This window comes from Capricornis sumatraensis, chromosome 9 (genome assembly GCF_032405125.1).
Source record: "Capricornis sumatraensis isolate serow.1 chromosome 9, serow.2, whole genome shotgun sequence".
Lineage (NCBI taxonomy): Eukaryota > Metazoa > Chordata > Mammalia > Artiodactyla > Bovidae > Capricornis > Capricornis sumatraensis.
In genome coordinates this window covers 70,994,744-71,019,907 of record NC_091077.1, presented here as the reverse complement: position 1 = coordinate 71,019,907, position 25,164 = coordinate 70,994,744, and the positions used below count along the sequence as shown (strand labels likewise).

The following is a 25,164-nucleotide window of genomic DNA, read 5'->3' as shown; positions in this document are numbered from 1 at the left end:
CAAGGGAAACTTATGAAGACAAGCAGAGCTAAAAGATGGAAGCTATATCAATGAGTAAGAGCCTGTGAGCAAGTGGGCAGTACTATTTAAGCTCCTGGATCCAGCCATGCCTGATACCCCAACACTTTTCAGCTAAATAAATGACTGCTCCTCCCTTCTGAAGGCATTTTCTATTTCAATCATCTATAGGATAAATAACTGATGTGCTAATATTATTGGAAGAAGCTATTGCCATTTAAAAAATTAATGAATCACAACATAGAAAAAGCAAAACAGGAAGAGAAAGGGATTGAGGGGGTTTCCTCTTAGGTTTTTTGTTTTCAATTTCAGGGAAGAAGAATGCTCCTTATTTTGTTCCCCATCCTTTATTCTTTTAGCAAACCAGTGCCTTTGAGAGGCAGAAAAGACCTTAGAATCAATCTTGACATTACACAGATGGGAAACCAAGATCCAGAGGAGATGTGACTTTCTCAAGGTCATATACTAAATTGGAAGCAGCACTGAGAGTCGAACAGAAGTTACCTTCTGCAAGGTATGCTCCTCCTCTCCGCAAATCTTTCCTCAGTGATTCTTTTCCAGGCAGGCTCTTCAGCTAGCAGAGCTTAGGAAAGTTCTTACACCCACATTGTTGTATCCACACATGGATCCTTATCTTGTCCAAAAAATTCTGCAGTCTGGCTTTCTTTTTCCAGTTCCATGGGCACAGGTGAACAATGCAGTGTTTTGTCCAAAGATGTTGGAGGAGGTAAGGGACCCAAGCCCTCACAGGTGACAGGCCCACCTAGGTAGCCCCAGCTAGGATTGGGGTCCTGGGGATCTGGACCAGGGCAGGCATTGCCCACGGCAGGAGGATTTACAACTGCTAAGGGTCAAAAGGAGACAAGCGGGATTTATGGGACAAGTCCAGGGGTCACTTTCAGCCGCAGGGTTAGATTAGTGCAGCCCTTAAAGGCAGGAATAGCAAAGGCACGAACCCGGGCCAAGCCAGGGCCAGTACAGCCATTACCCATACGGTCGGCAGGAGAGAGGGGCATACCTGGACGCGAAGGTAAACGAAAGTCAAGAGCCTACCTGTCACTGCATTCACAAACCACTCAAAGCTGCACAGGAGAAATGACCTTTAATGTCCAACTTTTGTTTCCAACCCCGCCAAAGTGACACCCTTCAGGGAAGTACAGGAGGGGCTTGAGAGGTAAGAAATCAGGAGACAGACAGCGCCCCAGCGCCTCCTGGGCGCACGCACACTCGCTCTGCCCCCCTCGCGGGCGGCCCCACACACGCACACACGCAATACACGCACATCGTACAGACACACGCACGTGACCCCACAGTTAAATACATGTACAGAGGGACTCGTTTAGATATATACAGAGAGAGACGGAAATCCCGGCCGGCGTCGGGTCCCCCAGGCTCTCAGCATGCTCGGCCCAGCTCTCCGCGCTGTACCTGGCACCCATGCCCCTGCCAGAAAAGCAGCTGCCCCTCTTCCCGCCCCCCTCCCCCCGTTTCCCGGTGGGGCCCCGAGTCTACCGGGCGCCGACACTCCCCTCCCCCCTCCGCCCGCCCTCCCCCCACGATGATGGGCTCCCCAGGGAAAGGAAGCGGTGCGCGGGGACCCTAAAACTGCCCGGGCGCCAGGGGCATGTTGCTTTTGAAGCCGGGCTGCCCGTTGGCCACGTCGGCTGCGGCCTCGTGGCCGGCGTCCCCGTCAGTCCCGGGGCTCTCGGGCTCGGCAAGGAGCGCGAAGGTGAAGAGCGGACCCGAGTCGCGGCGGCCGCGGCGGCCCGGGGGCTCGGGCGCGGGCAGGCTCAGGAGGGCGCCGGGCGCCTTCCACTCCGGGAAGGCGCACAGCTCGACGGGCGGCGGCGCGCCGCGGCCCAGGTAGCCGGGGCTCGGCGAGGCCGAGGGCAGGGTCCGCTGGCTGCCGCTCAGGCAGCTGCCGCTGTCGTCCAGCGAGTCCTTGCGCGACTGCGAGCGCTCCAGCGAGCCGCCGCGCGTCCACGGCCGGTAGGTGTAGCCGCAGCCGCCCAGGCGCCGGCGGCGGCGGCGGCGGCGGCGGCCGCGGCACTGGCACCCGAGGATGCGCACGAAGGCGCGCTTGAACTCCTTGCTGGAGCACGGGTAGATGATGGGGTTGAGGCAGCTGTTGAAGTAGCCCAGCCAGAAGACCACCTTGAACACGGCGTCGGGGGCCTTCAGGGTGGAGAACAGGGAGCCTGCAGGGGGAAGGGGTGGGGTGGGCACGGGCAGAAAGACAAACAATCGGTGAGCAATCAGACCCTCTCTTCCGCGTGATTTGCCCACAACTGTCAACCGGCGGTATTCCTGTCTCCTGCCCCCTTTGCCCAGGCCAGTTCCTCTGCCCGGAATACTGCCTTTCCATCTCAAAACACATGACTCCTACATGCTTTTTTAAAGTCCAACCTCCATCTCTTCACCTTCGCCCATAAAATCTTTCCTGATTTAGCTAAACAGGATTCAAACAACTGCATCTACAACGTTCTTGGGACAGCGCTTACCACTTTCTTCGTGAATGATAATAATAACCACACACAGCTCTTCTACAGCTGTTGGAACGGCACTGCGTTGGTTCTTCACCTGTTTTATCCTTCACAGAATGCTATGAAATATGAGATGTGTTAGAGACCTAAAGGTGAAACCTTTATAAGGTAAAAGAAGACAAGGTAAACGACAGTCTTAGATGGAGAGGTGAAGAAAAACGACTTAACACTTCAAAAAGATAAACTATGGGGCAAGAGTCGGAGATGATATTTACAATATCTTAAGACTAAGGTCCCTCTAGTCAAGGCTATGGTTTTTCCAGTAGTCATGTGTGCATGTGAGAGTTGGACTGTGAAGAAGGCTGAGCGCCGAAGAATTGATGCTTTTGAACTGTGGTGTTGGAGAAGACTCTTGAGAGTCCCTTGGACTGCAAGGAGATCCAGCCAGTCCATTCTGAAGGAGATCAGCCCTGGGATTTCTTTGGAAGGAATGATGCTAAAGCTGAAACTCCAGTACTTTTTCCACCTCATGCGAAGAGTTGACTCATTGGAAAAGACTCTGATGCTGGGAAGGATTGGGGGCAGGAGGAGAAGGGGACGACAGAGGATGAGAAGGCTGGATGGCATCACTGACTCGATGGATGTGAATCTGAGTGAACTCCGGGAGTTGGTGATGGACAGGGAGGCCTGGTGTGCTGTGATTCATGGGGTCGCAAAGAGTCAGACATGACTGAGTGACTGAACTGAACTGAAGACTGTCAAGAGATTGGTATTTAGAGTATATTAGGACTCCTGAAAGTCAACAAGAAAAAGCATTCCTAGTAGAAACGTAGGCAAAGAAAAGGAACAGGCAATTTACAAAATAGAAAACTTGAGGGCTAATAAGCATATGCCAACGTGCTCAAAATATTAGGCAGTCAAACACAGTGAGAGCCACAAAGTGAGAGAACATATTCGTTACATTGGCAAAAATTAGAAAGTTCGATAGTGCCAAGTGCAGACAGGGGTGTGGAAACATGGGGAATCTCCTGCTGGTGGCGGACACAGGCTGTGAAGACCTGATCCCATTAAGTATACAGATACCTCCTGACCCAGCAATTTTGCTCCAGGGCAGGGATCTGAAAGAATTTTCACACAGGTCATCAGGGGCCATGTGTGACTATGCTCAGGGTGATGATGTTTATGGTGTTTATGGTGACAGAGTTGGAAAACACTTGGGTGCCTCTCACTGGGAATTATGGAAAAGTGGAGTTTGGACATGCATAGCAGAGCAATTACGCAGTACCTAGAAGTCCAAATAGCAATATGGAAAGATCTCAAATACCTTGTTCTTTGTAACAATAACAACAAAAAGTAGGAAACAGAATGAGCTTTATAACATAACATCTTTTAAGTAACACACCAAACAACCAAACTCACTTGCAAAAACACTTTCAAGTTAAAAAATACATATCAAATGCAAAATGGGTGTCTGTGGGTGAGGCAGAGGGAAAGGGGAATAGGGGATAGGAAAAGAAGGAAATGAATCAATAAAATAAGAGAGATGCCAGACTTAGACCTATGATGATGGGGTGCTGATAACTGAGAAACATGACTAACTCACGCGTCTGAATCGAGGTCCAAAAGCATTTAATGCAAAATTAAATTCAAAACTATTTCCATTTTAAATACAAGACAACTGAGACTTGGAGAGGTTAAATAACTTGCCCCAGGCCACATAACATGGTTGTAATATAGCTGGGATTTAAACTCAATGCTGTTTGAATATGAAACATTTTTGTTTGTTTGTTTTGAATGCTCTTAATTTCCCTTTGTGGAAAAATGAGAAGCTATTAAAAAGCAAAAAGAAAAGAAAAAATATTTTAAAAGCACAAATAAACCAACAATGTAGAGATACCACATTTTGGTACATAAACTTCTAGATTTTTTTCCTGTTGTATGCACTACACACGTAAATACATACGTAAATGTTTGCATATGTACATGTAAATATTGTACATATGTATATGTGTATTTCATATACATATGTAAATGAATATATTTGTTGTAATACATATGTAAATGTTTTAAAAATGCAATTATACTTCACAGAACATTCTGTAACTTCAAACCATGTCCCTAAGCCAGCCACTCCGCCTGTAGCACAGTGACTTCCGTATTCCTGTCTTAACCTCCCCTGTTACACTGTGAGCTTCCTAAGAGCCTGGTCTTTGGGATCACCTTTGAATCCATTTGAAAGAAGAGCGTATGAGTGGGAGAAATCTTAGCAAATCTCGGAATCCAACTTTCTCACTTGATCCATGGAGACACTGAGACCCAGAAAGTGGCTGAAGATCCCACAGTTGTTGCATAGATGCCGTAAGAATCCCAATTTTGGATTGCACTTGAGTTTCCCCCCTGCAGTACTTGACCTTCTTGATTATTGAGCTCTGGCTTGTTGTTACAGGGAGCCTCCTGATTCTCTGCTTGGCGATAGAGGGATGGTGGCTGGCCAGGGTTCCTGTTGCAGGGTTAAGTCAGAGAGGGCTTAAACTTGGAAAGGTTATCCATACTTGTTGCATGCGCGCCAAGCTGCTTCAGTCGTGACTGACTTTCTGTGAGCCTATGGACTTGTAGCTCACCAGGCTCCTCTGTCCATACGATTCTCCAGGCAAGAACACTAGAGTGGGTTGCCATGCCATCCTCCAGGGGATCTTCCCCGACCCAGGGATCAAGCCCAAGTCGGCTACGTCTCCTACATTGGCAGGCGGGTTCTTTACCACTAGTGCCATCTAGTGTTAACTATAAGTATGCTGACTTCTCAACTCTGGGTTAGGGCTAGGTGAGGCCAATGAGGACGCCACCTCGTGGTCTGATTCGTGAAAAGGTCTGCACCGTTGGGTTTTTGTCCCAATGTTGGCATCACCGACTCGATGGATGTGAGATTGAGCAAGATCTGAGAGTTGGTGATGGATAGGGAAGCCTGGGATGCTGCAGTCCATGGGATCGCAAAGAGTTGAACACGACTGAGCGACTGAACTGACTGTCCAGGATTATCCTTTGGATAGAAGGCTCCAGTGGAAATGCAAATATGACATGTGGACCTCAGCTATGCAGATGACACCACCCTTATGGCAGAAAGTGAAGAGAAACTAAAAAGCCTCTTGATGAAAGTGAAAGAGGGGAGTGAAAAAGTTGGCTTAAAGCTCAACATTCAGAAAACGAAGATCATGGTATTTGGTCCCATCACTTCATGGGAGATAGATGGGGAAACAGTGGAAACAGTGTCAGACTTTATTTTTTTGGCCTCCAAAATCACTGTAGATGGTGATTGCAGCCATGAAATTAAAAGACGCTCACTCCTTGGAAGGAAAGTGATGACAAACCTAGATAGCTTATTCAAAAGCAGAGACATTACTTTGCCAACAAAGGTCCATCTAGTCAAGGCTATGGTTTTTCCAGTAGTCATTTATGGATGTGAGAGTTGGACTGTGAAGAAAGCTGAGCGCTGAAGAATTGATGCTTTTGAACTATGGTGTTGGAGAAGACTCTTGAGAGTCCCTTGGACTGCAAGGCGATCCAACCAGTCCATCCTGAAGGAGATCATTCCTGGGTGTTCATTGGAAGGACTGATGCTAAAGCTGAAACTCCAATACTTTGGCCACCTCATGCGAAGAGTTGACTCACTGGAAAAGACTCTGATGTTGGGAAGGATTGGGGGCAGGAGGAGAAGGTGACGACAGAGGATGAGATGGCTGGATGGCATCACCAACTCGCTGGACATGAGTTTGAGTGAACTCTGGGAGTTGGTGATGGACAGGGAGGCCTGGTGGGCTGTGATTCATGGGGTCACAAACAGTCGGACACAACTGAGCAACTGAACTGAACTGAAGTGGACACCTAGTATCCATGATGGGGCGAGTTCTTTCTGCCCATGCAGATGGTCTTGTTTCTGTCACAGAGTCTAAAGGGAATAGTTAAAATGGTCTTGACAAAAATGGGAAACTGGAGGATAAATCTGGGAAGTGGAGAGAGGGAGCTAACAGTTGGAAACCTTGTGCATTATTCTGGAGGGTAAATGTTGGTGAGCATGTGCGCAGGTAGGCACACCATCCATGAGGACATGTAAGGCCTGGGATTGAGCTGGGGGGAGGGCACAGACAACTGTGGCAAAGGTGGGGAGGGTCCAGAGCAGGAGAGCATCCTTGCTGAAAACAGACTTGTAACTCTGCTTGCCAACCCTGTTGAAGATGGTAGTAAAATGGCCTAAAGGGGGTGTATCCTGAAGGACCAGCTTTTAAAGGATACATGAATTACAATAATACTAATAGCTAATATTCATCAGAACCATCAGTCACCTTGTGTGTGCTTTATGCACATCCTGCACTAAACCCTTTACACCATTCACCTGTTTAATGATCACAAGTCTCTAGATGAAGGGACTATAGTTGGTCCCATATTATGGATCAGGACACCAGCATATGAGTGATAGCTTTTTACATTTTTATACATTCTTTCATTTGTTCATTCATTCATTCCACAAATATGGAGCTCTGCTAAGTGTCAGGCCTGAGGCCAACCTGTGGGGATACAATTAGGGGTGTTTCTGTCCTGTGGCAGTCCACAGGCTTCTGAGGAGGCAGTTCATTGCACCAGAACACACACAGCATTATGATAGGGGCATAGATGCCATTCTCTCCTGTGCCATACGGCATTTCTCCCTAGGTTCTTCTTCACCTGCATCACACTGAAAGCACCTTGTTAGGGATAAAGATGGGCTGGAAGTTTGTCTTTATTTTTTCACAAAGCACTCTCCAAGGACCAGTGGGCTGAGATGTGCTCAGCCAAAGGGAAGGGGGATGATGTTGATTTTCTCATGGCGTTCACTTACAGCCACAATTTGAGCTTGGGCTCCCTGAGATGCCTGTTCCTCTGAGAAGAAGGTCATTCTTTGCCTTTAGCCAATTTAGGCAATGTGGCCTGGTGAATTGAGCTCCGAGTTTGGGATCACAGAGGCCTGGTTTTGCATCCCGTTCTTTTGGAGTATTGGCTGTTTGACTTTTGAAAAGTTAATTGGCTCTCTCAGGCTAAATTTTCTTATCCATAAATTGGGGATAACATCTGCTTCATAGGATTATTCTGAATACATGAAAATATCCATGTGAAAATACTTGATATGGGGTCTGGCACCTTGAAAATTGATAAATGGTGGCCATTTTCCAAATATACATTATATTCTGGCCCATTCATTGCCATCCTCCAGGAACTCTGCTGATTAACCCTACCTGACTCAGACTGACTCCTTTATTCTGTACCCCTCAGAACATATCCAATCAGATCTTATTCTGTTATTTTATTGTTTGTCTGTTAATGTTGCTGAGCCATCCCAGGGCTGACTAAGTCCTTGTTTACCACCCAGACTGTAAACTCCTTCTGGGCAGAAACCATATCTTTATCTCTTTTCCATTCCAGGAAAAGAATATTTTTATTACATTTTATTAATATTTTATATTTTTATTATAAAAGTGACACAATGGAGAATGAATAGGGGGAGCACAGAGAATTTTTAGGGCAGTGAAATTTTTGGTATGATACTATATTGGTGGATATATGTCATTATACACTTGTCCAAACCCATAAACTGTACAACACTAAGATTGATCCCTAATGTAAACTGTGGACTTCGGGTGATTATGTGTCAATGTAGGTTCACCACAGTACCTTCCTGTCAATTTGGACGTGAACCTAGAACTGCTCTAAAAAATTAAGACTATTAAAAAAACCTCACATCCTTAAAAAGAGGGTTTCCCCGGTGGCTCAGATGGTAAAGAATCTGCCTGCAATGCAGGAGACCCAGGTTCGATTCTGGGGTCAGGAAGATCCCCTGGAGAAGGGAATGGTAACCCACTCCAGTATTCTTGTTTGGGAAATCCCATGGACAGAGGAGATTGGTGGGCTATAGTCCAGGGGCCCCAAAGAGTTGGACACGACTGAGCGACTCACACACAATACACATATCTTCACAAAGCTAAAAATAGAGTTTCCATATGATTCAGCAATCCTATTTCTAGGCACGTATCTGGAAAAGATGAAAACTCTAATTCAAAAAGATACCTGCACTCCAATGTTCACAGCAGCACTGTTTACAATAGTCAAGACATGGAAGCAACTCAAGTGTCCATCACCAGATGAATGGATGAAGAAAATGTGGTGGGCACACACGCACTTGCACACACACACATGAACACACACACACACACAGAGGAATATTGCTCAGTCACTAAAAAAATGAAATGATGCCATTTGCAGCAACATGGATGGACCTAGAGACGGTCATATTAAGTGAAATAAGTCAAAATGAGAAAGACAAACACCGGATGGTGTCACTTACATGTGGAATCTAAAATATGACACAAATGGGACTTTGTTGGTGATATGGTGGTTAAGACTCTGCACTGTCAATGCAGCGGTCCCGGGTCTGACCCCAGGTCAGGGAGTTGGATCCCACGTGCCCCAACTAAAGCGCCTGCATGCCACAGCTAAGACCCAGAGCAGCCAAATAAAGTGATAACACAAATGAGCTTATTTACAAAACAGACTCACAGACACAGAAAACAAACTTACGGTTACTAAACGGGAAGCAGGGCAGGGATGCATTGGGCGTAGGGGACTTACAGAGCCACACTACCATATACAAAATAAATAAACAACAAGGATTTACTGTCTAGCACAGGGAACTATCTTCAATAGATTGTAATAAACTATATGTAACAGAATTGGAAAAGAATATATATCTATATATATATAGATATAAACAAATCACCTTGTTGTATACCTGAAAGTAACAAATATTATAAATTACTTAAACTTCTACTAAAAAAACCTGTCATATTTAAAAAGTGACACCTGCTAAATTACACACTACAAAAAAATCTATGGCGGAGCCTGGTGGGCTCTTGTCTATGGGGTCGCACAGAGTCGGACACGACTGAAGCGACTTAGCAGCAGCAGCATAGAGTGAAAATTTTTTCTCAAGTAGATAGGACCAGAGTTAACAGTTCTGTTTTTATCCTTTCAGATGGATTTTTAAAATGGGGTCATACACATACCTTTCTCCAAATTTATTTCTTCACTTAGAATATATAAAAGACATTTCCTCATGTCATAACATTACATCCTGCTGTCTGGATATATAGTAGTTCACTTAACTCTTTCCTGATAGTAGTCAAATCGGTAATTTTCAATTTCGGGCTATTACAAACTGCAGTAATGAAAAGCCTTGTGCATCTTGTGTTTTTGCACAGTTGAGGGTTTCTGCAGGATAACATTCTTCATGAGGAATCACTGGGTAGTTCCCCATTTAACTCCTGACAGCTAGCCAAACCGCCTTCTGACTGGCTGTATCAATTTACTATCCCATTGACTGTGTAATGAGTGTGATATTTCCCCCACATCTCCACAACTTTGTGGTGTGGTCAGTTTTGAATCATCGTGTATCTGGGAGCTGAATAATGACCTTGCCCACCCTCTTGTTCCATTTGCATTCTCCTTTATTTTGTCCTCCAGCAGACCAGAATGGCTCTCCCACCTTAAGCAAGCCCTCAGTGATTTCTGGCCCTTTTCTCATTAGATTCTGACTCTTGGGATGGAATCCTGGTTCTCTCACCAGACCCGTGACCTTGGGCAAGCTTCATACTATCCCTAAGCTTCTTCAGTTTCCTCATCAGTAAAATGGGTCTAATAAGAGTATCACCTTCCCTGGGTTGTTTTGAGAATTAAACAAGATAAAATATGTAAAGCTCTTATTGGCATGCTGGGTGCCAGGTTCCTGCCACCTAAATCAACTCTGCATTAATGCTAATTAACCAAATGGTAATTATTCCTATAAACCACTCATTGGGCTAGAAATCTAATTACAGGAAATCGATGTTTGTTAACTTGATGTATCATTTTGGGTCAGTTGCTTTCCCTTTCTGGGCCTCAGGTTCCCTCCTTTAAAAATGTATTTATTTATTTTACTGAAATAGAGTTGATGGACAATATTATGTTAGTTTCAGGTTCAGTACCTAATCACTTGACGTAGTTTCCCTCCTTTAGTTGAGTGGTTTGATCCAAGTCCTGTCCAGCCGTATCATTCACAGTCTCTATGAGGCCAGCGCTAGAAGCCCTGCCCATCCCTGCTTCTCCAGACCCACCACAGAGGGGCAGTGCGGGTCAGGGACTGGACTGCCACGCGCCTTGGATTCCACACATATTTCGGCCCCTTCCTTCCTCTCTCTCCTGCCAGCAGCACAGTAGCCATCGGGATTAGGGGCTCTGTGTGCAACACCAGCATGCCCCGGTGGGAGCCAAGAGCCCTCATTAATTAGGGAAGGTGCCAAGCCTCCTTGGGCATGAAAGCATGTTGGTGACAGGAATCCTTTTTTCTCTGGGCACAAAAACAGACCTTTGGGTGCCAGTGAAGATGCCAAGGGGCTTCCCTGATGGCTCAATGGATAAAGAATCTGCCTGCAATGCGGGAGACACAGGAGACGTAGGTTCCAGCCCTGGGTCATTTGGAAAATCCCCTGGAGAAGCAAAGGGCAACCCACTCCAGTATTCTTTCTTGGAAAAGCCCTTGGGCAGAGGAACTGGTAGGCTATAGTCCATGGGGTTGCAAAGAGTCAGCCACAACTGAGCAACGAGCATGAAGATGCTAAAAGAGGGGGCAAATATCAATGGGAAATGTAGGTTCCTGGAAGCCTGCTCTCTCTGCTGGAAGTAAGGCTGGTGTCTGCTCTTTGCCAGGGTTACCAGCTCTCAGTGCATGTCCTTGAGCCTGGCTCCACAGCTCCTGCCCATGAAATGTTCCCATGTGCCTTAGCCTTGAGTCTTAGCATCATGGCTTGGCAGAACTGAGAAACCTTCTTCCTTAAGGGAAGGTCAGTTAGGGTGAGTGACTTTTACAAGGTCACTTGGCTGGTGAATGGCAGTACGAGAGCCAGAACCTGTTCAAGTATCCTTCACTTGATCCAAAACAACATTTATCGAGACAGTGGAGCTCAGTGATTAAGGACCTGTTCAGCTAACACAGGCAGGTACACCTGGGTTCAAGACCCTGACTTCTTAGCTGAGTGAACTTGGAGAAGCTGCTTGAGTTCTGTTTCTTGGGAAACAGGAATGGTGATAATTCTTTTCTGAATGGATGAGTTGAGCTTAGGCTTGGTAAATGCTTGGCATGTTAAAAGTACTCAATAAGTACAGCTATTTGACTGCTGCAAGTACAATTACTGTTACTATTGCCAGTACTACTGCTATCAAGATGAAGGGAATGGAGAAGAAGACGAGATCTGTGTAGAACAGGTGTCAGGACTCTCACCCTGCTGCTCTTCCCAGCACAGGCCCAGGGATAGGGCTCCAGGTGGTTCTGGAACTTGATGAAACTGTGTGTGATATTCATGCAGTTTTCTGGGGGAGAATCCATAGCTATCATGGGCTTGATGGGGTCAGCAGCCCTCAAAGGTTTAAGCCTCACCCATCTCAAGTCTAGAGCTTCCTAAGCATCGGTCACTCTACTCCTTGGACCACCCATTACTTAACGTTTTTCTCTAAATCAACTCACTTTTGGTATCTAAATTTTTTTTTTTAAAGAAAGCTTTTTATTACTGTTTAAAAACCTGCATTATTTGCTATAAGTAATGCAATGGCAGAGAAAAAGAAGATGAAGACAAAACGTTATTAGTAGCTCATAGTGTAGTGTGTCTGAGCCTCCTCTCTCTTTTTCAAAGAGGGAGATTAGCTCAGGTTGAGGGGTGTTGAAGACTTGCTGGCCTTAAACTGAGGGGGCATTCATTCCTCTCTGAGGACCTGAAGGATTGAAAGAGAAGTGAACAGGGAATATTTCCTCACTAGAGAACCCAGCCCCTGGCACATAATAGTGCTAAATAAGTATTTGTTCACTGATTGACTGACTGAATATGTGAGTCAGTTTTTTGGTGCCATCTCTGGCTCGCATCTCAAGCCATCTTGCACATCACTCAGATCTGTAGTCATTTTGAGCAGTGTGGGCACAGCTCTGGGAAACCACCTGCAGGAGGCCCCATGGCTCCATTAGGGTGCCTCTTGCTAGTCTCTTACTGAGGTTTTTTAAAGAGATCAAATGAGACAACACTTCTGAAAGGGCTGGGAGGGGTTGAAACATCACATCTGGGTGGGGCAAGTAAGAGGTAGAACTTGAGAGGAAAGGGATAAAGCAGCAAGCAGATGGTGCAGTGAGCCCACTCATATCACATGGGCTTTGCCTGCTGAAGGGTGACTTAGAGGGATGAAGTACAAGGTTCCAAAAGCTAAAGTGAAGCAGGATCAGCACAAGGAGAAGTTCTTCTTGGCTGGACCGTGGTCCGGGTGGGTCATCCTTAAAGTGCTGTTCAATGAATCTGAACAGTGAATCCCCACTCTTCAAAACCGCAAGGTTTGTTTCTGGAATAGTAGCTCCTATGAAGATCCCCTGGGGAAGGAAATGGCAACCCACTCCAGCATTCTGCCTGGGAAATCCCAGGGACAGAGAAGCCTGACGGGCTACAGGCCATGGGGTCACAAAGGAGTTGGACGTGACAGAGGGACTAAACAACAACAACAACAAATTCTGTGTCAGTCACTGGCCACACGCCTAACCATCTTTACACCCTTTTTAACTTCGTCACTCAGCTCTGTTGCTAGGACAGCTCAGCGTGACTGCACGCTGCCTGGCTCTAGGGGGCGCCATTCTGCCCCCTTGGACTCCTTGGTGTCTGAGGGTCCAGCCTAAGGGCACTCGCTGGAGGCCACGACTATTACACTTGAGGGGACGGAACTAGCTCCAAGTCACAGAGCTAATGGGGGCAGAGTTTGAATATGAGTCCAGGAAGCCCTTACAGAGGCTGTTAATCACTTTCAATACAATTCATGGAGAAACAAAATACACATGCTGATGTGTAAAAAGGCCTGGAAAAATAGACATGAAAGGAGACATCAACTGTGTTTATCCTTTGGTGTTGAAATTATGGGTGAATTTTTATTTTCTGGGCTTTTTGGTGTTTTCCAACATTTTCTCCATAAACATGAATTACTTTTGTAATTGGGAAAAATCCAATGAATATTACTTAAAAGATGAAAAAAATGAACCAAAATACACTTTTTTAATGTTCCATTTAAATATAATCCACATGACAGTTCTTTGAGCAAAGTGGGATTATCCATACTTTTCAGATGAAGAAATAGAGCTGTAACTAGAAGGCAGCGCTTGTTCAAGGCTCTCTACAGGTAAGGGGGGGAGGGGGGTTGAAATGAGACCTTTTGTTGTTAAGCCCAGCAGCCTCCTTTGTTAATTCCTGATGTGTCTGTGGTCCCCTGATGTACCTTATTCTCTTACTATGGACCCTGTAATATTCCTTCATTAAATACTGGTTGAAGGAATGACCGGCGGGTGGGGATTGCACCAAGGCATAGACAGATGCAGAGCATCATATGTCTGGTCCCCCCAGGGCTGGGTGGTTTGTAACAGCCTTCAGAGTTCTGACAATCTGGGTCTCTAGGATTATAAATTTGATTTGACTTATTTCACAGTCAGCATCACACAAGCAGATGACCTCAAGGGAGCCAGTGGGTGGTAAAACCATTTTGATCAGCTTGTAAATAGAGTGGAACTCCCTTTCAATGGGGCTGTTATTAGGAGCATTTGGCTACACCTTCAGCCAAGCCAAGTCTTCCCAGTGCAAACAGTTTGCCCAATAAAAACAAAACAAAACAAAAAATGTCAAATACTAGTTACTAATTCTTTCAGCATTGAGAAGGAGGTTTCCTTGGATTTGGAAATTCCCTTTGAGGTTTTTCCATTTTCATTTGCCACTTAACCCTGGAAAGAGATCACAAAATTGTCCAACAAATACAATATCCTCAGGGCCAAACAGACCCATGTTAAGTTTTAAAGCAAATGCTGAAAACAATAATAATCACCAGAGCCACCATTTATAATGAACTAAGAACCAGTTATTAGGTACTATGCTTACAAACATTCTGTCATCCAATCCTTCCAGAAGCATTGTTATTATTATATTTCATTCTATGGATGAGGAAACTGAGGTTTAAGAGATCAATGAAGTCACATGTCTAGTAAGAGGTAGAGTTAAGATTAAAATCTAATTCTAAAGTCTGGGTTCTTACTCATTGCTTAATAATAAGAAAAAGAAGCTTCTATTCATTTCTTTAAGCACTAGGCATTTCCCCCTCAACTGGAACAATCTTTCTCTTCACTAAACTGTCACAGTATTTTATCTGAAGCTAAAATATGGCATTTATTACTCTCTATCTTGAATTACAGTTGCTTAGGGCTATGCCTCATCTAAGATTAGACTGTGAGCTTCTAGAAAAGAGAGTTCATGTCTGATTCTTCTCTTTCTACTCAGGGCCTCACACAGTGCCTGACACAGAATAGTCACTCAGTCAGCATGTGTTGCAAGGATAATAATTAGTAATAAAGACAGCAAGCCAAAATACGTTAGCCCTTGGCTACTCAAGGTGAGGTTCGTGGATAAACAACATCAACATCACCTGAGTGCTTGCTAGAAATGCAGAATCTCAATGATCCAGTGAATCAGAATCTGCTATTTAACAAGATCCTGAGGTGAGAAGCATTGCCTTAGTCCACATTACAATTTTATTTTAAAACTTATTTTCCTGGGTATCTTGGAATTTATGGATGAGCAAAGGCTGGGCCGAAAGCCACCTCAACATGGGACTGACTTCCTTGTCCCAAACCCTCCAGTGGCTCCTGTAGTTTATAGGATAAATTTCAAACTGTTTAGGTTGGAATTAAAGACCTGTTCAACTCGGCTGCAATGGACTGATTCTTCGCAGCATAAGAGTTGACTTTTCTTGCTCTTTTCCTTTCATCTACTCTGTCCACTGATCTGAAATGTCGGTTCCTTTCCCCTCCTCCTCTCCATCCCTTCTAGGCCTGGCTCAAATTCCTCCTTCTCATAACCTCAGCCCACAATGCCCAGCTTCCTCTGAAGTGTGAAAATAGAAGGAAGGGGCAGGCTGTGAAGACCTGCTCAGATCCAGGTAACTGACACAGCTTAGCTAACCTCACTCTCACAGTGAGGCAGGAGGGAGAAGTGGGTTCTGTAATTAACTTAATTTAGAGATGAGGAAATCAAGTCTTCATGTGTATGGAACTCACTCAATGTTACACAGCTATTAAACTGTAGAGCTGGGATTCAAATCCAACCCTGCATGAGCTTCCCTGGTGGTTCAGACAGTAAAGAATCTGCCTGCAATGCAGGAGTCTCGGGTGTGATCCCTGGGTTGGGAAGATCCCCTGGAGAAGGTAATGGCAACCCACTCCAGTATTTTTGCCTGGAGAATGCCATGGACAGAGGAGCCTGGAGGGCTACAGTCCATGGGGGTCACAAAGAGTCAGACACGCCTGAATGACTAACACTTCACTTCATTGCCTGTCCCAAAGCTGGGCATTTTTCATAACAGACAATACAGCCTCTGAACTCTTAAAACACTTCTAAATTGGGGGAAGACCAGAATTATTTACTTTCTATTTGTAATGGTGTCTTTATCTGGCCATTAACACACAGAAACCAAGAATTTTGTGGCACTGTACCTCAGTGGTTCTTAACCTGAGTATTCTGGTTATGCAAGTAATTTAGCACTGCATAATTTCAGGAGTTCACAGACTCACTGAATCCCATCCATGGGTGCCCAGGAGATGCAGTCACCAGATTAAGAGTCTCTGCTATTCTCTCCGCAGATTTCTATCACAACAGCTGCTAAACTTATTTATCTAAGAGTCTGTCTCCCTTGTTCACAAGCTCCTCAAGGCCAGGGTCAGTTTTACTCGTCTTGTTTTTCTAGCACCAAACACAGAGCTTGGGTTATAGTGAATGCATACAACTATTTGTTGAGCACATAACCTCCTCTTCACGTGCCTAACCCAGTATCTATGTGATTCATGGTAGGTGTGGGGTGATTTTCTTGCTTATAATGTGCTTCCTTCCTCTTCTTTATTTGTTTAAATGGTAACCTCAGGGACTTCGCTGGTGGTCCAGCGGTTAAGAATTCACCTTCCAATGCTGAGGACATGGGTTTGATCCCTGGTCAGGGAACTAAGAGCCAACACGTCATTAGGCAACTGAGCCCATGCACTGTGGAGTCTGTGCACCATGCCTATTGAGCCTGCACACTCTGGAGAGAAGCCAGTGTGCTGCAACCAAGACCTGCCACCCACAAACAGAGAACTATTTTTCAAAAGGTGACCACAGGCCAAGGCCCAGTTCAGTTTTTGTCCTCTTCCTGAAATCTTTCCTGACTGCTCCAGGCCTCTTCTCCTGTATTTTCCATCAAAACACAGGCCATGTCACATAGATCAATATGGAATGTCATTCTTAAGTGCCATTTGTCTCTTTAGACAGCATCAAAGCTGTTTGAAGATGGAGTCTGTCCTATATTTCTAGCACAGGACTGGGGATCAGGTCAGAGACATCAATTTCCACTGGTTAATTGATGGACCCACTCCCACTTCAAAGAGGGAAGCTATCTCTTGGCTAGGCCCAGAGTTGGGAGCAGATGGGATGGAGTGGTTTCTGTAGCACTTAAGGGTCTATCTTTGATGCCAAACTGAGTGTGTTCCACACTTTGACCTTAATGGCAACTTCCCAATAGAACCCTTTGAAAACTGAGCATTGATGGGATCTATGTGAAGGAAGCCATACGACTTCATGAATGGACATCAAAGGAAGAGGTGTAAAGGGAGAGACATAGCTTGCTTTAGTATGTTGCTGTTGTTCTGTTGTTAAGTCATGCCCAACTGAGACCCTGTGGACTGCAACACGCCAGGCTTCCCTATCCTTCACTATCTCCTGGAGTTTTCTCAGACCTGTGTCCACTGAACTGATGATGCCACCCAACCATCTTGTCTTCTGTTGCGCCTTCTCCTCCTGCCCTCAATCTTTCCCGGCATCATGGTCTTTTCTAATGAGTATAGAAAGTCTCTATCCAAGACAACTTCATTTCTCCTTGAATTCATCCATAAATTCAAGACAATCTCATTAAAATACCATCAGGGTATTTTTTAGGGACTGGGGTGGGCAGAGAGAAGAACCTAAATGATCCCAAACTAAATATATGGAAGAATATGGATGATAAAAGAATAACCATGAAAAAAATATCCAGGTTAATTAAAACAAGTAAAGAGGAATGACAGGTGTGGTGTGTGGAAGCTTACCTGTATAGATAGTAAAACGTACCAAAAAGTCATCTCCCATTATAAAAGTATTTTAAAAACTCTAGGGCAGGAAGTGCAAGAAAAGGCAGATAGATCAATGCAATTATATAGTTTATAAAGACAACCAAATATCCACGAGAATTTGATATGTCATTTCAATGCTTGTAGGAAAAAAGATTATTCTGTAAGTGGTGTTGGGACAACAGTCTAGCTATTTAGAAACAAATAAAGCTGGATCCTTACTTTATTTCTTACATTAAAATAAACCCAGATGGACCTAATATATTAAATATTAAACATTATTAAAAATATAATAAGATATAGTAAACATTTTTATATGATTTTGAAATAGAGAAGACCTTTTTAAGCATGACAGGAGTTCAGGAACTGTAAAGTATTGCTGTATTTGCCTGGACATTTAAGGTCACAAACTTTGAAAACAAAGCTATAAGAACTGAGAGAAACATCTGTAACTCAAACAACAGTAAAAGCAACAATATTTCTAAAACACAAAACTCTCTTTCAAATCAAGAAGAGAAAAAATTCAATAAAAACAAAGGAAACCATATGGATAAGCAAATAACAAGAGTAAGTACAATGGGTAGCCAGTGAATTCATGAAAACACCATAAAATTACTTTACCAAGCAAATAATGCAAATTAGGAGCTGCAAAATATTTCAGGTCTATTAGTTTGGCAAATATATGAAAGATTTTCATACATTCTATGTGGGAGTGCAAATTTTGGATTAAAAAACTGGTGTTATCTAATACAATTAAAATGATCTTAGCTTTTGCTTTTGATGTAAATATTCCACATCTAGGAATATATCCTACAGAAGTACTCATAAACACAACAAAGGTAAAAGTACAGAGGGCTTCCCTGGTGTTCCAAAGACTAAGACTCTGCACTCCCAATGTAGGGTTTGATCCCTGGTCAGGGAACTGGATCCACCTGCCACAACTAAGAGTTAGCATGCTGCAGTGAAGATCAAAGATTCTGTAGTTGCAACTAAAATCCAATACAGCCAAATAAATAAATAAATATTTTAAAAAAGTACAGGATACTCCAGTAATGTCCCCCCCAGATGGGAAATTACCTACATTCCAGCAATAGGGGATTGTGAAATAAACCATGAAGCATTCATGCATTGAAAGACCATACATCTATTAGAATGGTAAGCTAGGTCTACCTGGAATGAGGCTCATGACCCAGTGAAGTAGAAAAAAGCAAATTTCAGGAAAGAAAGTCTAGTATGATCTGATTCTTGTAAAAAAACATGTGTGTGTGCACACATGTGTGCATGTATGTGTGTATGTGTCTGTGTGTATGTTCATAGGGCTTCCCAGGTGGCTCAGTGGTAAAGAACCCACCTGCCAATGTAGGAGGCACAGGTTTGATTCCTGGGTCAGGAACATCCCCTGGAGAGGGGCATGGCAATCCACTCTGGGATTCTTGCCTGGAGAACTCCATGGACAGAGGAGCCTGGCAGGCTACAGTCCAATACGGTTGTGGAGTTGGACGGACATAAGCACATATACACGCATGTTCATAGAAAAAATCTGGGTGGAAAAAACTTCGTAATGGTTATCTTTGGAGGAAGGCTTTAGGGGAAGATTTTCACTTTTTATTTAAAATTATTTTTGCAATGAATAATCATTACTTTTGTAATTAGAAATAGGGAGAGAGGGGAGATGGGAAAAGGAGCGAGAGAAAGAGAAGTCGAAAATATTAGCAAAAAGAGCCAGCCTAGGGCTAAATAGCTGACTGACATTTATGCACGGTCATCACATTTCTGGGCCCCACTTCCTCATGTGTGAAACAAAAGGGTTGCATTAGCACCCGTGCTCCCTGCTTCTTGGATTCTCAGCTGTGTTCACCCCACTGTCGAGGTAAAAGGGAGACTAGAGGAGAAGGCAGGAATATACCTGTGGCCAGAGTGCCTTTGAGCCTGTAACAAACAGGCAGTGAAGTACTGGAGCCTGCCCTCTGAGGAGCAGATAGCTTGCTGCCTGGCCGAGATGCTCAGAGCAGGGATGAAAGGCTCCAGAGAGAACAGGGACCATTACTGGCCTTGGGGAATCAGGTGGTAAAACGCTGAGATGGGACCACTTAGGCCATTAGGCACTGTGCGATGCCTTTCATCCCTTCTCTGAGCAGCTGTCTGCTGACCCCCACTGCCTTCCTCTTTCTGACTCATCCCTCTGTTCTGTCCTTTGGCTGGTGGGAGTCCAATCTTATCTGCTGGCTTGCCGGGTCCAGGCTGGGACCCCTGGACAGCTCTGCATCTCCTCTCCACTGGTCTGGCCTGGTTTAGGATGCACTCCTCCAGAGGGGACCAGACCCGGGCGTCATGCCTCCCTGTCACCTGTGGCCCTCAGGGTGCATGGTGCCAGCCCGCTCTATCTAGGACGTCTTGCCTTCTCACCAGAGCCCTCGCCTGTCTTTCTGTATCCTGAGGGCCAGGGACATTGCTGGTGTCATGAATATTGTATGATGAAATGATTAGTCTTTGCTGCTTAATACGTGCTGCTGTCCAGATTTCAGCAAATCCTCGTCCTGCTCCTCAGCCCAGGTTCACAGACCTGCCATAAAAGGACCCCCAAACTGCTGCCCTTTCTCACAGCTCAAAGGCTTCTCGCTGCTAGGAAACTTTGCGGATGCAAGTGCCTAGGAGACTGTTCAGAGCTCAACTCGGAGATGGCCTGTAGGCCAGAGAGCTGGCTGGGCTTGCTGAGACCCTGGAAGAATGTTTTCTGAGAATTTCCGTGAAGGGACAGGATGTAGTTGTTCGGTACTTACTGCCTATGCTGTTTATATACATATGTAGGCCTGACATAAATTGGAGCCTTTCCTCCCCTTGAAAGCTAGGCAAGGTGATCTTGAATGTCCCTTTTCCATAACCCCGGGATGTCTGAAACTCTCCCTCAGTGTTCCTGGCTTCTGGGAGGGGCAGGGGGATATCTTCATCCCTCTCTCCCCTGTTTCTTGGCTCTATTTCCCTAGATGCCTGCTGTGCTTATAGCACCCTGGAGCAGTGAAGAGGAAAGTCGCCTGCACCAAGTATTTAAAGCAGTGCTCAGGGCTGGGCTCTCTGCCCTTCTCCTTGCCCTCTCTCACCTCAACTCCTTTCCTCCCACATTGCTTCAGGGGTTCCAAATTCTTATTGTTTTTAGGGCAATAATTTCTGTGCTCTCTTCTGGTAGCTTTGGCATCAGCATTATTGAGGGCAATGAGGAAGACAGCATGTGGGTAGTGATGTGAGGAGATGGATTTCACTTTCTACCTTCAGCTCTAATTAAGATATTTTCTTAAAGACAGTTCCTTTCCTCAAAGAACCATATTTTCAGAAAATACAATTTCTTCACCTCTTTCATGTAAACAAATGCTTCTTTCTCAGTTTGATGTAGGTTTTTAGGTTACTGCTTGCAGTGGGAGGGCCCCAAACTTTGATCCATTTCACAGAGTCTTTATTGAACAACATCTCCTAGGTGTCTGGAACTGGTTGAGAATTTAATCCAGGAGATTAACACTGACTGGGAAAGCAAGGAGACTTTAGCCACTGAGTTTAAAACAAGCATCATGCCCATTTTATGGATGAAGAAAACTATGGTTTAGAGCAATTAAAGATTACATAGTGGTGGAGATAGGATTTAATCCCAGGCATAATCCCAGAGCATCTGATCTTTCTGCATCTCAGTGCTGATTCCCACAGACCAGAGACTTGCTATTTCCCTGGAACATTCTTTGTGAAGGGGCCTAGAAGAAAACCAAGAGATGCTGGTTACTTGCCAAAATGGAGAGGTGTTTGTGGGTGATAGTTTGGGAAAAGGGTCATTAGATTTTATGCTTCCCTGATGGCTCAGCTGGTAAAGAATCTGTCTGCAATGCGGGAGACCTGGGTTCAGTCCCTGGGTTGGGAAGATCCCTTGGAGAAGGGAATGGCTACCCACTCCAGTATTCACACTGTAGAATTCCATGGACTGTATAGTCCACGGGGTTGCAAAGAGTTGGACATGACTGAGCGACTTTCACTTCACTTCATTAGATTTTGCTACTTTCAGAGAAATTTCCTGCAAAACCAATTCCATCTTGGCACATTTTGAGGAGACAGGAGCTGAAAAGACAGGGAACTGCTTCCCCTTTGTGAGTGAGGGTGTAACAGCAGTGGGGCAGGTGTGTTTCTGGGGGCAGGTGTGTTTCAGAGAACTGGTGACCTTAGTGCTTGAGTAGGGAGGTCTGATGTCCTATGCAGTGTCCTGATCACAAGGAAGGTGGAGAAGTTGGGGTGACTCTCATGATAGCTAGAAATGGACTCAATCCTTATGATGTTGCCCAAGAAGATACAGAAGATGGTGGTGATCTGAATTTAGCAATAACAACAATAATAATAGCTGTTACCATCTACCAGGAGCATATAAGAGACAAGGGCTGTACTGAACCCCTAACACGCATTATCTCAGTACCCAAAACAACTCAGTGTGGGAGGTACAATTACTGTCCCCATTTTACAAATACTGAAATTGAGGCTTAGAAGAGAAGTCACTTCTTCAGAATCACAGAGATATTAAGTAGTAGTCTCTGCTCTCCTATCTTTTGCCATTTGGACCTGGTGAGAAAGGCCACCAAAACAACAAGGACAGAAAGGACATTTTAAAAAGTGGAGCAAGAGGATACAAGAGGGTGAGGGGAAACAGAAGAGCTATGTTGGGGTGTGAATATATTAGTTTTCAGATGACTCATATTCCCAGCCAAATCCAGGAAGAACTGTAATTATTTAGAATTGAAAAGTCATTGTCTGTCAGCTCCTGGCCTTGTGAAAGTAAGCTCCAGGGGCCCAAAAAGGTGGGGGGTAAAGGGACATTTAACCCACAAACCCTTCCATCGCCTGCAATGCTGAGAACAAACGTGAGATAGGGCCTAGGATGAACAAAAAGTAATAAACAGAGATGAAAAGAAAGAGCTAAGCCAGACAATCAACGGACACAGCAACTCCCTTTTCATTACCACTCCTCCTCATGTTTCTGACAAGAATATGGTTGTCCTGTGCAGAATAAGACCTCCGAGGTGGCCACGGACAGGCAGCAAGGACAGGGAGCCCAGGGTTCAGCCTGAGGAGCTGCCTGCAGCCTTCATGTGTGCCTCCTGGTGGTCTGGTGGCCCCAGCCTGTCTATCCAGATGGAGCTAAACCTTCCACTGGGTCACCCCAAAAGGCAGTGCACTCAAGAGTGCTGATTCCTCTGTCCCCCTCCTTCCTTGAAGGCTTGGACCAGATGTTCCACCCCTAATTCTGAAAATGCCACTGAGCCTCAACAGATCATTATTAAAAACGGCCCCCAAAGCATGTGCTCTGGCCAAAGGAAGTTCCCAGAAAAAACCTTCCTGGCAGAGCGGCATCACAGCAGATGGATGGGCGAGATCCCGGCCCTCATGCTCCCCTCCCCTCTTGTCTTCCTCCACTGCTGGTGATAGGAGAGGCTTGAAGGATCTGGGATGAGGTTTTCCAAACCATAAAGGAGCAGGATGCGAGGGGAGATCGTGAAAGACACTGGTGTGTGAAAAAGTGCATTTGGCAGAAGGAGCCCAGCCTTGTTCTTCGGAGGCTGCTGAAGCGCAGGAATGGGGGCAGGCCAGGGCTGGCCTGTCCATCTGCTCTGAGGTCTTGCTGGTTTGGTGAAGGACAGCACAACCTCAGAAGCGAGTTTTGACCTGGGTACCACCCCTCCACAGGGCAAATGGACTATTATTGTGCCTGGGCATTTTATTCCAGCTTTTTCTGATCTGGTTCCTTACACTGCAGGACTGTTAAAAAGAATCATCTGGTCAAACCAGCATTTGACGAGGTTCATTAGCCCTGTTTTTAGTTTTAGTTTCACTGAGAGCATAGGAGTCCTTAATGGTGCCCGTGAATTCCCAAAAAACACAAGGTCATCTGACGTGCATGTGTGCGTTTTCTGTGTAGCTGCTTTAGAGCTTCCATTAGATTCTCAAAGGGGCCCACATACCAAAAAAAGGATAAGAACAATTGGTTTAAAGAAAATCAATGTTTTGATTGGGAACCAGATTGCACGCATGCTCTAAAAAGCATGAATAAGCTATCAGAAGTCTGGACTTTATTTCTCTAAGGACAACACAGATTAATAATGCTCAGTGTTGGCGATGATGCAAGTGAGCGGGCATTCATATCCTGATGGTGGAAATATGAATTGGAACATGCTTTCTAGAGGGCAGTTGGGCAATATGACTCAGAGATCTTACAATCTGATGTATTTAGTTATCCTGAAATTACAATCCTAAGAATTTATCTTAGTGATTAAGGACATTGCCTCTGGAGTCATCATCTATGTCATTGTTGGCAAATTACTCAATCTCTCTAGGCCTCAGTTTCCTCACCTATGAAATGAAGGTAATATTATTTATTCATAGGACTCTTGGGAGGGTTAAATTTGATAATACAAATGAGGTACCACCTCATACTGGTCAGAATGGCAATCATTAAAAAGTCTACAAGTAACAAATGCTGGGGAGAGCATGGAGAAAAGGGAAGCCTCCGACGCTGTTGGTGGGCATGTAAGTTGGTGAAACCACTATGGAAAACAGTATGGAGGCTCCTCAGCAAACCAAAAATAGAATTACCACGGACATATACCCAGACAAAACTACAATGTAATTCAAAAAGATACACGCACCCCCACGTTCACAGCTGCACTGTTGACAATAGCCAGAACATGGAAACAACCTCATTGTCCATTGACAGATCAACGGATAAAGAAAATGTGGTACTATACAATGGAATATACTTCCCTGGTGGCTCAGATGGTAAAGCGTCTGCCTATAATGCGGGAGACCCGTGTTCAGTTCCTGGGATGGGAAGATCTGGAGAAGGAAATGGCAACCCACTCCAGTATTCTTGCCTGGAAAATCCCATGGATGGAGGAGCCTGTAGGCTACAGTCCACGGGGTCTCAAAGAGTCGGACACAACTGAGTGACTTCACTTTCACTTTCATACAGTGGAATACTACTCAGAGGTTTGACAGAAAACAACAAAAGTCTGTAAAGCAATTATCCTTCAATTAACAAAATAAATTAAAAAAATGAAATAATGCCATTTCCAGCAACATGGATGCAACCATAAATTATCATACTAAGTGAAGTAAATCAGAATGAGAAAGACGAATACTATATGATATTGCTTGTATGTGAAATCTAAAGCATGGCACAGATGGACCCATCTACAGGACAGAAACAGACTCACAGACATAGAGATCAGACTTACGGTTGCCAAGGGGGAGGAGCGGGGAAGAGGGATGGCCTGGGAGTTTGGCATTAGCAGATGCGAAATAGCATATATAGAAAGGATAAACAACAAGGTCCTACTGTATCACACAGGGAACTATATCTAGTCTCCTGGGATAAACCATCATGGAAAA

At 44.9% G+C, this 25,164-nt stretch overlaps 1 protein-coding gene across 1 annotated transcript in view; it reads right to left on the bottom strand.

Annotated features, from left to right (window-relative positions):
* Nucleotides 1-1,617: 1,617 nt before the first annotated feature.
* Nucleotides 1,618-25,164, bottom strand: part of ADRA1B (adrenoceptor alpha 1B) — a 58,587-nt gene continuing 35,040 nt past the window's right edge. Inside the window, exon 2 of the mRNA XM_068980327.1 lies at nucleotides 1,618-2,216. Coding sequence (XP_068836428.1) covers nucleotides 1,618-2,216 — 599 coding nt within the window. The remainder of the gene's footprint in view (nucleotides 2,217-25,164) is intronic.